This window comes from Mus caroli, unplaced genomic scaffold (assembly GCF_978045245.1).
Source record: "Mus caroli unplaced genomic scaffold, Mus_caroli_1 scaffold_7, whole genome shotgun sequence".
Classification (NCBI taxonomy): Eukaryota; Metazoa; Chordata; class Mammalia; order Rodentia; family Muridae; genus Mus; species Mus caroli.
The window spans coordinates 131,404,830-131,417,445 of NW_028227262.1; the positions used below are offsets into that span (position 1 = coordinate 131,404,830).

Here is a 12,616-nt window from a genome sequence, read left to right on the forward strand (position 1 = left end):
CATGCACCAGAAGAGGGTGTCAGTTCTCATTACGGATGGTTGTAAGCCACCATGTGGTTGCTGGGATTTGAACTCAAGACCTTCGAAAGAGTAGTCAGTGTTCTTAACTGCTGAGCCATCTCTCCAGCACCACAATAATACAATCTAATCAGCATACAGAAATACACTGGCAGAAACTCATTTACTCATAATCTGTCTATGTCACCAATAATACAAGGAAACATATGCCATCCTATGTAGTAATGAAGTGTGTCCCAAATTGCAATTATCAAGATGATTTAATATAGAGATTTGTAAACATTATTATTAGTGTGTCTTGCCTATAACATATATCATGCCTTGAGAAATTAGTTAATAATAGTTGAACATGTTTAAAAACTATACATATTTGAGTTCAAGTTAACCATTTTAGTAAACTATTCTACAGTTCTAAGAAATATATGTAATCTTTATAAAGCTTAAATAGAGGTATTCTTTTAGATGCTATTCCTCTCAGATACCATGAATAATCAAACAAAAGTCCCAGTACTGGGTAGGGGATACCTCCCTATGAGTGACTGACAAGGGGGATCTCAGAGGTGCCCTAAACAACGCAGGCTTTTCCCACTGCTCTTGGCTACCTACCAGAACTTGATGGTAAGAACCTACTGTTAACAGTATTGAATGCTATGGTCACAGGTCATGGAGCTGAAGTGTAAGCTTCCTCCTTACTGGTTCATAGTGCCATATGTTCATAGTGGCAGCATATGCAAGTCACTGGGGGAAAGAGCATCATCAGTCTTACCCAGCTGTGACTATAAGCTATATTAATCACATACCTTTGTAAAATTTGTCCTCTAGTAGAGCAGTAGTATAATTCTTATGGTGGTGACTACCTACTCTCTAATTATATTTATGGCTTGCTCCACAAATGGGAACTTATATTTGGTTCTGTAACCCTGGTTAAGTCTTTGACTGGGGAGGTTTTGACCACCAAGGTATGCAAGTAACTGTTATTCTGCTAAATGGTCATGTTATCAAGCTACCTTCTCACTACTCATGTTTATAGCATAGATTAGAGCTTGCACCCAGCTGTTATTGTAAAAGTTTCTTACTACAATGGTTCCCAGTGACTGCAGAAACCTAACCAGTGGCAAATAAGTGGTAACAGAATATTTGACATAAATGGGAAAGTTCTATCACTCCACCATGATTCAGAGAACATGGCAGAAGTGGGGGCATGACAGTCATGAACCCATTAGAGCTGGGGTTATCTGTATGGTAAAACATTTTAGGATGGGTGAGGCAGGCTCATGGTTGTTAGAGAGGAGCTGTCCTATTGTGTTCTCATGTCTGCAATACATGCAAGCTTCCCTTGCTCCACTAAGTATCATTACACCCATGCTCTCATTACACGTAATGGGCCGCACGCAAAAAGGCATTAAAGCAGGAGAGTACTTGCTACAATGAGTTCCAGAGAGGGAAGACGGGGAATGAGAGAGAAACTGAAGATACACATAACTAAAATTAATTATGTAACCATTTAAAGATGTCAAACAATAAAAAAATGGAAAATTTAGAAATAAAAGATGGAACCTAAGGCAGTAAATCCTTGTCTTAATTTTTTCATAAAGTCCTTCACTAATTCTTTGGGATAAAAGTACTAAAATTCAACAAAAGTATGTTATTAATAACTGAATCAGTATTTTTATGTTAACAAAACAAAGTCTTCAAATATTACAAAGGAAAAACATGGAAGATCACTGATTAAAAACATTTATTTATTTATCTACAAATTAATGTTTTAACTTATTAGATAAATTATGATCAGGATATACAGTAATCCTTTGCCTGGTGAAATTTAGTAACTTATTTTCTGTTAGATGGCTTTGGCAGCAAAGCACCCATTTTATATGTTTCAACTCATCACATATTTGTTGAGTATTTAATAGATGTAAACCATTGTTCTGTATGTATCAGGAATTAGCATTTATTACGATACAATTCTTGCGTGGGAGTAACCTAGAAAAAAATTTGTATATATATATATATATATATATATATATATATGTGTGTGTGTGTGTGTGTGTGTGTTTATCATATAGATAATATGATAAATTAGTTAAGGAAGGCAGAATGTAGAGTGGGCTCAAAATTTGGATTAAAAATATAAAATATTTTATAGAGATAAAAGTATGAAATAGATATATTTAGAGAAGCAAAGATGAAGAAGGAATGAGTATAGGTAATTACAAAATATTATTAGAGCAATAAGAAGAGAGGGAGAACCCACTGCGGTAGATTACATGTGTTTAGAAGGAATTTCAGTGTCAGATAAAGCAATGCAGAGGCTAAAGCATGGAGCTTCATCCATAGCACATAGTAAACATTCAGTTATTTTGGTAATCTTCAAATTGATGGGCAAAGTTCAGCTTGTGTTTGTATTCATTATTTTGAGTATAACATGTTTGGTTTCAGAATTGTAATGGGAGTGGACTTCTCTACTATAAATTGCAGATATTGTTGGAAGGATCCTATGTGTCCTTGCCTTGAACCTGAAATAGTATGGATAGGGGAAAGGATATAAGCTATGGGACAAGCAAAGACAAAGTGCAAGTAGGGACCAACTAGAGAACCATGAAGATGTACTCACACTCTCTGGTGATGAGCCAATATCGGGAAGTTAAATGTGGTCTATAAGATAAACTAATTGATCAGCAATCACAAGTAGGTGATGTTGAGAGGGAAATATCTATGTAGCAGCTTCAAATTCTTCACCAATGTCTCTAAGGACTTGATTACAAATTAACCATCCCCTTTATTTTACTTCATATGTCCTTTGCCTCAATATTATGTTTCCATACTTCTGTTTTACCTAATTACTTGGAAAACACTTCTAAGGCTGTTACTTATCTATTTTGAAGTTTTGAAATATCTTTTTTTTCAATGTTCTTTCTTTATAGGATTTGGGTTCCTTAAAAGAAGGATAATAGCAACTATAGTAGAAACGTGTGGGTAGATAAACTTAGATCACATTTAAATAATTCATTGGTGCAATATACATATGCTTAGTTATTATCTTTGTTAAAAGTACTTATAAAGTAAATTCAATTTTCTTTGATAGCAAGTTTATAAATTCTACATTCCAAATAATCTCTAAAATTTTTGTTTATTCATGTTTTCTGGGAACTTATGAATTGATGATTTTGTAGCATAAGAGATTGAATTAAACCCTGACTTCTTTTTGTTCTTCTCTGCCTTCATAAAAGTGATTTTTTTTTTTTGTTTTTTGTTTTTTGTTTTTCGAGACAGGGTTTCTCTGTATAGTCCTGGCTGTCCTGGAACTTACTTTGTAGACCAGGCTGGCCTCAAACTCAGGAATCTGCCTGCCTCTGCCTCCCAAATGCTAGGACTAAAGGCATGTGCCACCACGCCTGGCATAAAAGTGATTTTTAAGCAATAAAGTATGGCTATCAAGATTTTATAACACAACTGACCTTGAGTATGTACTGTAGTGGTATAATGGATTACTTGTTAGAGGTCAATTTCAGACCCATAGCCCTTATAAGCCAAATATATATAATGTGTTACTGAAGAAAGAAAATAGCAAAGATAAAGGTAATATCTAAATACCACCAATATATCTTTCTTCGATCACTTGGTAGAGCAATGAAGTCACATTGGCGCCACTGAAATGACTTGAGTTTTGTCAAAATTTAAGACAACATTTAGGTGTGAGTTAAAAAGTGGGATCCCCAGACACTATTGCAGATGACAACAAGAGCTTGCTGACAGGAAACTGATATAGCTGTCTCCTGAGAGGCTCTGCCAGTGCCTGACTAATACAGAAGTAGATGCTCAGGGTCCCCAATGAAGGAGCTAGAGAAAGGACCCTAGGAGCTAAAGGGGTTTGCAGCTCCCTAGGAGGAACAACAATATGAACTAACCAGAACCCCTAGAGCTCCCTGGGACTAAACCACCAATCAAAGAAAACACATGGAGAGACTCATGGCTCCAGCTGCATATGTAGCTGTGGATGGCCTAGTCAGTCATCAATGAGAGGAGAGGCCCTTGGTCCTGTGAAGGTTCTATGCTTCAGAATAGGGGAATGTCTGGGCCAGGAAGCCGGAATGGGTGGGATGGGGAGCAGGGTAGGGAGGAGAGGATAGGGGATTTTCAGAGGGGAAACTAGGAAAGGGGGACAACATTGAAATGTAAATAAAGAAAATATCTAATAAAAAAAGTGGGATCCCACATCCCACCAGGGCTGGCGCCACTAGGCCAGGCAGATGCAGGGAGTTTGACTGCACACACCCACATGGCACCACCGGGCAGGCATTCCACTGGGGGTTGTAGAAGAGCCAGTTCTGGGATCCCTGGGCCACATGGAGGCCAGGAACGTCAAGTTCTCAGTCTTGAACACCTCAGATGCCTGTCACTGAGAACAGAGTGGGAACCGGCGGGCAGACTCTACCCCGGGCAGAAGGGAAAAGGGCATGAGGACGGGGCTCCCGGCTAGGTCCCACTGAGAGGAGAGTCTTTGTCTTGATCAGAGGGCTGCTTGGTTTGGCAGGTGGCTGTGGCTGGAGTACAGGGAGTCTTAATGTTCATTTGAATCTATTTAGATCCTAGAAAGCCTAGGCTCTTATCTAGCTAATGAATGCAGAAAAGCAAAGTTAAGTTCATATGATCTCAATGTATAAGCTATTTCAAAAACGTTATAAAGTTTCAGAATTCACTGGATGACAAAAATCAAACTCAAAGTAAGACAGTGGAGATGGATGAGTGTCACCACTGTGACACTGTCACCATCTGTGGCAGCTGGCTAAGGTGGGAATGTATTTCTTAGGTTATCATTAACAGTGATATATCATTGCTAGTAAAAATAGAATTTTATCATAGGATGATATTTTGTCAATGAGTTTTGTACTATTTGTCATTTTAACTGAAAAAAAGTGGATTCAAAAACCTGACATTGATTTAGCTTACTGCTCGCTTGTCTATTTTGTATGACAATTTAAAAAACCCACTAAACTATTCAAATCCTTCCCCTAAAATATGATATCTGCAATACAGGTAATTTACAGAAGTTATTTAATAACTGTCTACTGAATCACTTTGCATTATCAAGGATAGATAACTCAGAACAATATTTGCACCTGCCATATATTTCATAGGCACCTAAAACAGGAATAAGTATTCACACCAATTCTTGTACAAGCTCACATTTAGGGCACTGAAGACATGTCAGGTAGAATACCTGAGACTGTGCAAGGCAGCAAACTCAGCGAAGAACTTGCCTGGCATACAAGAAATCCTGAATTTAGTCTCCAGCACTGAAATAGTAAAACAAGACCAAATAACATCTTCCAAAAAGTATTACCTTCTTATAGATCAAGCTAAACATAGCTGTTCTCATCTGCATTCCAATGCGATGAAGGCCAAAAATAGCTGGGTGAAGAAGCAGTGTCCTGACAATGAAGAGAAGGCATAAGCCTATGCCTAGGTAAATGGCAATGGAACGCTCCACCTTGTTTTCTGGATCATAGGATGCTATGATTCTTCCTAGCAAGACAGGCTGGACAGCCTTGGTGACTTCCTGCAGGAGAAAATAGTGATTAAATTTCATTTCTTGTTCACATTTTAATTATGAAAATTTTATCTTTACAATAATTTAAAATAATTTTACAGAGAAGGTCGGACAATTTATGAAACTGCTGATAGTGTCTTTGTGCATACTCTGAAATGAGACTTGGTTATTAGTTTACAGCAAAAGTCATTTAGAGACAAGTTTGTGTGAGGTGTTCACTAAAACCTGCATGAATAGTAACTATATTGTAAAGGGGTACTTCATGAAGTGGTACAATAATTAGTAACACGTACATGTCACAAACCATTCCCAAAATATGTCCCAGAGGATTTCACAACTCTCAGTCCATGTATGAACTGTTTTCACTATGCAGACAGGTGAAGAAATGGAGGCCAAGAAAAGCAAGATACTAAGAAATTTCAAAATGAACTTCTTTAAGTATTTTGAGCCATGGTATCATGTTCAGAAGGAACAGCTTCTCAAGACTACAACCATTGAGTGGAGCTGGAGTCAGGAGGGAAGAGCATGCCAGCACCACTGGTATTTATTTAAAGCCAACCACTTGGGTCCTGGTCCTTCCCTTTGCCAGTGTAGATCTGGGTATGCACATCAGTGAAGGTGTGCACTAGAGCTCTCTACCTTGGGCCAGTTTCCAATAAACCCATAAACTTCAATAGTCCAAAACTGATTACCAAACAAGCCGCTCAACCAATTCATCATCCCTTCTAAATGTACATGGATGGATTTGAACCATAAATGGCCTTTGAATTAGGAAAAGACATCATCTTCCAATTTTTATTTTATGATAACTTAGTAAAATAGAACTTAGGGCTAAATCGTGAAAGAAGATTAATACAGATGTGACATCAAATTTTTACTGTTAATTTGCTTTTCATTGTTCTCTATGATGGATTTTCCAAATCCCAAGTGCCAACACTACCTGCCCCACCAGTCCCAGAATATGACCATGTTTTGTATATCACCTTCTCCCCACAGGGAATTAACTACAACCTAACTGTCATTGATCATTGCCTTTCTTGTAGATGCTCATTCTCTACTTTATATACAGCACTTCATATTAGTCTAATTCAAAGCTCTGCATAGAAAAGAAGATTCAAGCCTTTGGAAAAGCTTTCAAGATAATCACAAAATGAGATATAATTCTTTCCTTTTACATGCAGGGTTGAAATGGATTTGAATTATGCCAAATGAAAAGGGAGGTATCAAAAAGAATTTCTAACCTCTTACCTAGATATAATATGCCAATTGTTTGAGACATCTAATAAATAAAACTTATTTTTAAAAGTATATAAAATATTTCTTATTGTACATCATCTTACATATGCATCATATTTTTATTACATAGCTAAACATCTTTAACATATTTAGATGTTGAATTATATTAGAGACTAAGCAGGCACATTCAGGGTGATATGGCCTAGCTATAATTTATTTTATTGGATATTTTATTTATTTACATTTCAAATGCTATCCCCTTTAACGAACTCCCTCTCTGGAGATTCCCTATCCTATCACCCATTCTCCTGCTTCTATGAGGGTGTGCCCCTATCCACCCACCCACCCACCCACCCACTCCCTCTTCCCCACCCTCACATTTCCCTACACTGGGGCATCAAGCCTTCACAAGACCAAGGACCTCTTCTCCCACTGATGTCAACATGGTCATCCTCTGCTACATATGCGGCTAGAGCCATGGGTCCCTCCATGTGTGTGCGTTTTCTAGTTCCATCCATTTGCCTAAGAATTTCATGAACTCATTGTTTTTAATAGCTGAGTAGTACTCCATTGTGTAAATGTACCACATTTCTGTATCCATTCCTCTGTTGAGGGGCGTCTGGGTTCTTTCCAGCTTCTGGCTGTTATAAATATGCAGATTTTTTTCAAGTTGTAAGTTATAAGCTTAAATGTTATAAGCGTAAATATTTACTAATGTTAGAACTCCATTACAGTTTTCAATAACCTACTTTATCATACTAGACTTATTTGCTTAATTATTTGATTGCAATTTAATACAGTAATTATAGCTTTCAATACTTTAAATGGCATGCCTATTTTACATATTGTTACTAATGAGTTAGATCTCATCTTGCCTCAACTAACAAGACATACTCATCTTTTCAACAATACCAGTCATCTCATAAGGACACTGACAGGATTACTGTGGAGGAGCATATATTCACATCTTGCCTCAACTAACAAGACATACTCATCTTTTCAACAACACAAGTCATCTCATAAGGACACTGACAGTATTACTGTGGAGGAGCATATATTCACACAGGAAGATACAGCTTGTTTCTTTACAGGAAAATTTCAATAACAAGATGGTTTGTAGAGCACAGCATAAACCTTACTACCAGATAGTTCTCAAGGACAAAACCAGCACTTCTAGACTCTCCTTCTATCATTTCCCCTAATCTCTTTTATGTATCATGTTCTCTAATATTTACAATGGAACCATTCATAGATCCACATGACATTTTTTAAGTGTGAAGAAAAACTGTAACTGATACCCAGCTTAATCTATAAAGCACAGCCCTTTAAAAAAAATCAGCACTGGTACATGCAAGTTGCATGTCCTCTGCTGCTCAGCTATTTTCTGAAATAAAAATTCCCTCATTTTCACCACATTGAAATACTACTCCAAATAGAATTGTATCCGATAGAAAAAATGTAAAACTATTTTAAATAAGATAATATTCAATGAAGTATTTTAACAATTTTATCAGGCATAAATCAAAACGCAAGTTTCTTAATTGTTTTCCTTAGAAAATAAGCTTAATACTAATGTTTATGACAATAAGAACACTAAACTCAGAATCATAAAACTCAAATATCCATTTTTTGATTTATTTTTGAGAATTTCATACATTAATACTTCACACACACAGAAACAATCACTTTACCACTTTCTCACTTCCAACTCCATCCATGTCCCATCTGACTCCCTCACGAGTTCATACCGCCTTCCTTACTATTGTTATTCCTGTATATTTATTCTGTGTCACCTCAGTCACTTGTATTGTTTGGACAGTTCTCCCTATTGGCAAACTCTGGTTACCTAGAAGGCTCTCTCCTATAACATCACCCTGGAAGCATGACCTGAGTCTTGGAGTACTATGCAGAGGCCTGCCACAGGAGCATAACCCTATCCAGGAAGGCTGCAAAAGGATTATTATGAATTCCAGGCCAGTCTATATATACTTCCTTCCCACTATAAGACCATGTGTCATCTGGGTAAGTGACCATGTAAAAACTAGCTAAAGGACTTGCACTCATGGTGGGAATAATTCAGTTCTCACTGCAGCCGACCAGGGGACACCTGAATGCACTTCCAGAACAGAGCTCTAAGTCACTCTAGATGCATACATACCCTTAAACCATTTCCATTGTACCTGACAAATAATCAGATGTTTCTAGAGACAGACAGGTAAGTCTGTGTTGAGTGCATATTCAGACCATAGAGAAAAGTTCAGACAAAAACAGAAGGGCAGACTCAGGCTTGCAGCTAAATTATATGGACTTTATCTTTATACTTAAAAATTACAATACAGCATTTTCCAGGCCTGGGGATTTAGCTCAGGAGTGCTTGCTTTGCTAGCATGTGAGATTTAAGAGTTTCTTGCTCTATCTTGTGCAGCTACTAAGTAATAGTATCACCTTCACTTGTTGCAAGCACATTTTATATATTGTTACATTTAGAATATTAATGCTAGTGATACCAAGAAATCAACTAACAGAATTCTAATATACCCCTGAACAAGCTGTGAATATCACAGTAACAATGAAATAACTAATTTGATAAACAATATCTGTATCTGGTTAAAATTTCTACAAAGCTGAATGGAAACATTGCCTGTAACCTAAGAAAGACTTTCTTCCAGAATCAGGAATAGTTGATAAACACAAGTGTGGAGGCAGGAAAGCAAAGGAACCCTGACTACTACGACCACCTAACATTATTCTGAGATGTCTAGCTAAGATAATGTAATGAGGAAAATGATAGCTATGAATTATATAAAAAGTAAAAAGCACCTGTATTAGTATGATATGTGATTGATTCCAGAAACTATTAAGTACATTTAAAAAAACTAACTGAACTAAAAATATCTACATATTACAAAGGGAATGTTTCACCTAATCCATTTTGTAAGATTAGTGTAATCACATAAAAAATTTAAGTATATTTTAAAAATGAATAAATTTGCACCAGGGTACTGGCTATCTGTTTATATTGTCACAAGTGTTATGGCATATATAATACATTCTTAATGAGCATGCTTAACCAATAAATATTTGTTAAAACAACAAATAAAATTATTCTGAATTTAATTTAGGAATAAATTCTAATTGAAACCATTTGAAGAATAAAAATAATATAAACATTTAAGCTACTGGATATTAAACCATACATGTATACATGTAACAGGTCAAAGAAAGTATACTGATTTATCTATAAATTCCAGTAAAAGACCCAAATATATATAACAATTTAACTTATAACGCATGGAACTTAATTCAGTGGAGAAGTAAATTCTAAGTGGCATAGATATGTAAGTGTAAAACATGACCTAATAACACATAAATAGGGGCTAGAGAAATGGCTTAGGGAGACTTCAGGTGTGAGTGAAGCTGAATCCAGAGAAGCAACCAGTTATGTGTGTTCTCAGGGATGGGACAGAGTGAGAAGTGAATCCTGGGTCTCTAGAAGCTTTGCTGAGAGCATTCGTACTGAGGAGATGTATGACGATAAAGTACCCTAGGCAGGGCCCACTCATGAACAGAATTACCCCAAATACTCTTGCTTCAGGAGCAGGAGGCTTGGATTCAAAAGCCTGTCTTTGTCTAAATATGAGAGACAGATCCCCTTTTACAACAGTCTGGGGAATATAAGAACTGCGGCATTGTGAGAACCAGGCTTTCTTCATGTCCTTTAGCTTTCTGGGACTTAAAAAAAGGTCTTGATTTAAGCTGATCTAATGGTACTTATATGTAGTGATGGAAACATGGAATCAAAAATACTTGCGAGTATACACCTGTGACTTCTACAGTAAAAAGATCTCTCTGGTGATCACAGTCTGTCAGGAATATGCTTACAGATTCCCTCTACTTAGCTTCCCTTAGATTATCCTTAATTTTCTCCTGTGCCCATGTGCTCAAGGCTCTTCCTCACTTTCTTTTCTATTACTTTCAGTTTATCTGCTTTTATGTGGTGATCCTTGGTCCATTTGGACTTGAACTTTGTACAAGGAGATAAGAATGGATCGATTTGCATTCTTCTACATGATAACTGCCAGTTGAAGCAGCACCATTTGTTGAAAATGTTGTCTTTTTTCCACTGGATGGTTTTAGCTCCTTTGTCAAAGATCAGGTGACCATAGATGTGTGGGTTCATATCTGTGTCTTCAGTTCTACTCCATTTATCTACCTGCCTGTCACTGTACCAATACCAGAGTCTCCAACACATAAGCACAGGAGAAATTTTTTCTGAACAAAACACAAATAGTTTATGCTCTAAGATCAAGAATTGACAAATGGGACCTCATACAATTTCAAAGCTTCTGTAAGGCAAAGGACACCGTCAATAGGACAAAATGGCAACCAACAGATTGGGAAAAGATCTTTACCAACCCTACATCCAATAGTGGGCTAATATCCAATATATACAAAAAACTCAAGAAGTTAGACTCTAGAGAATCAAATAATGCTATTTTTAAATGGGGTACAGAGCTAAACAAAGAATTCTCAACCAAGGAATATAGAGTGGCTGAGAAGCACCTAAAAAATATTCAATATCCATAGTCATCAGAGAAATGCAAATCAAAACAACCCTGAGAGTCTATCTCACACCAATCAGAATGGCTAAGATCAAAAACTCAGGTGACAGCAGATGCTGGCAAGGATATGGAAAAAGAGGAACACTCCTCCATTGTTGGTGGGATTGCAAGCTGGTACTCTGGAAATCAATTTGGCATAGTAGTACTTGAGGACCCAGCTATACCACTCCTCGGCATATACCCAGAAGATGCTCCAACACGTAATAAGGACACATACATCACTGTGTTCATAGCAGCCTTATTTATGATAGCCAGAAGCTGGAAAGAACCCAGATATCCTTCAACAGAGGAACAGATACAGAAAATGTGGCACATTTACACAATGGCGTACTACTTAACTATTAAAAATGATGAATTCATGCAGTTCTTAGGCAAATGGATAGAACTCATCCTGAGTGAGGTAACCCAATCACAAAAGAACACACATGGTATGCATTAATTGATAAGTGGATATTAGCCCAGAAGTTCATAATACCCAAGATACAATTCACAGACCACATGAAGCTCAAGAAGAAGGAAGACCACAGTGAGGATTCTTCAGTCCTTCTTAGGGGGAACAAAATACCCAATGTAGGAAATATAGAGACAAAGTTTGAGCCAGAAACTGAAGGAAAAGTCATCCAGTGACTGTCCCACCTGGGGATCCCATATACAGCTACCAAACCCAGGCACTATTGTGGATGCCAACAAGTGCTTGCTGATAGGAGTCTGATTTAGCTGTCTCCTGAGAGGCTCTGCCAGTGCCTGACAAATATAGAGGTGGATGCTCTCAGCGAACCATTAGACTAAGCACAGCATCCCTAAAAGAGGAGCCAGAGAAAAGATCCATGGAGCTGAAGGGGTTTGTAGCCCTATAGGAGGAACAACAATATGAACTATCCAGTACCCCCAGAGCTCCCAGGGACTAAACCACCAACCAAAGAAAACACATGGAGGGACCCATGGCTCCAGTTGCATACATAGCAGATGATGACCTTGTGGGACATCAATGGGAGGAGAGGCCTTTGGTCTTGTGAAGGTTTGATGCCCCAGTGTAGGGGAATGCCAGGACAGGGAAGTGGGAGTGGGTGGGTTAGTGAGCAAGGGGAGGGGGATGGGACAGGGGGGGAGTTGAGGGGAAATGAGGAAAGGGGACAAAATTTGCAATGTAAATAAAGAAAACATCTAGTTTAAAAATAAAATTAAAAAA

The 12,616-nt window shown here is 37.5% G+C and overlaps 1 protein-coding gene across 3 annotated transcripts in view; it reads right to left on the minus strand.

Annotated features, from left to right (window-relative positions):
- Cftr (CF transmembrane conductance regulator) overlaps window positions 1–12,616 on the minus strand; it is a 146,153-nt gene that overhangs the window by 100,467 nt on the left and 33,070 nt on the right. For all 3 annotated transcript variants that reach the window (XM_021164958.2, XM_085840806.1, XM_085840805.1), the window contains one exon: window positions 5,363–5,578. In XM_021164958.2, the coding sequence (XP_021020617.2) occupies window positions 5,363–5,578 (216 nt within the window). The remainder of the gene's footprint in view (window positions 1–5,362; window positions 5,579–12,616) is intronic.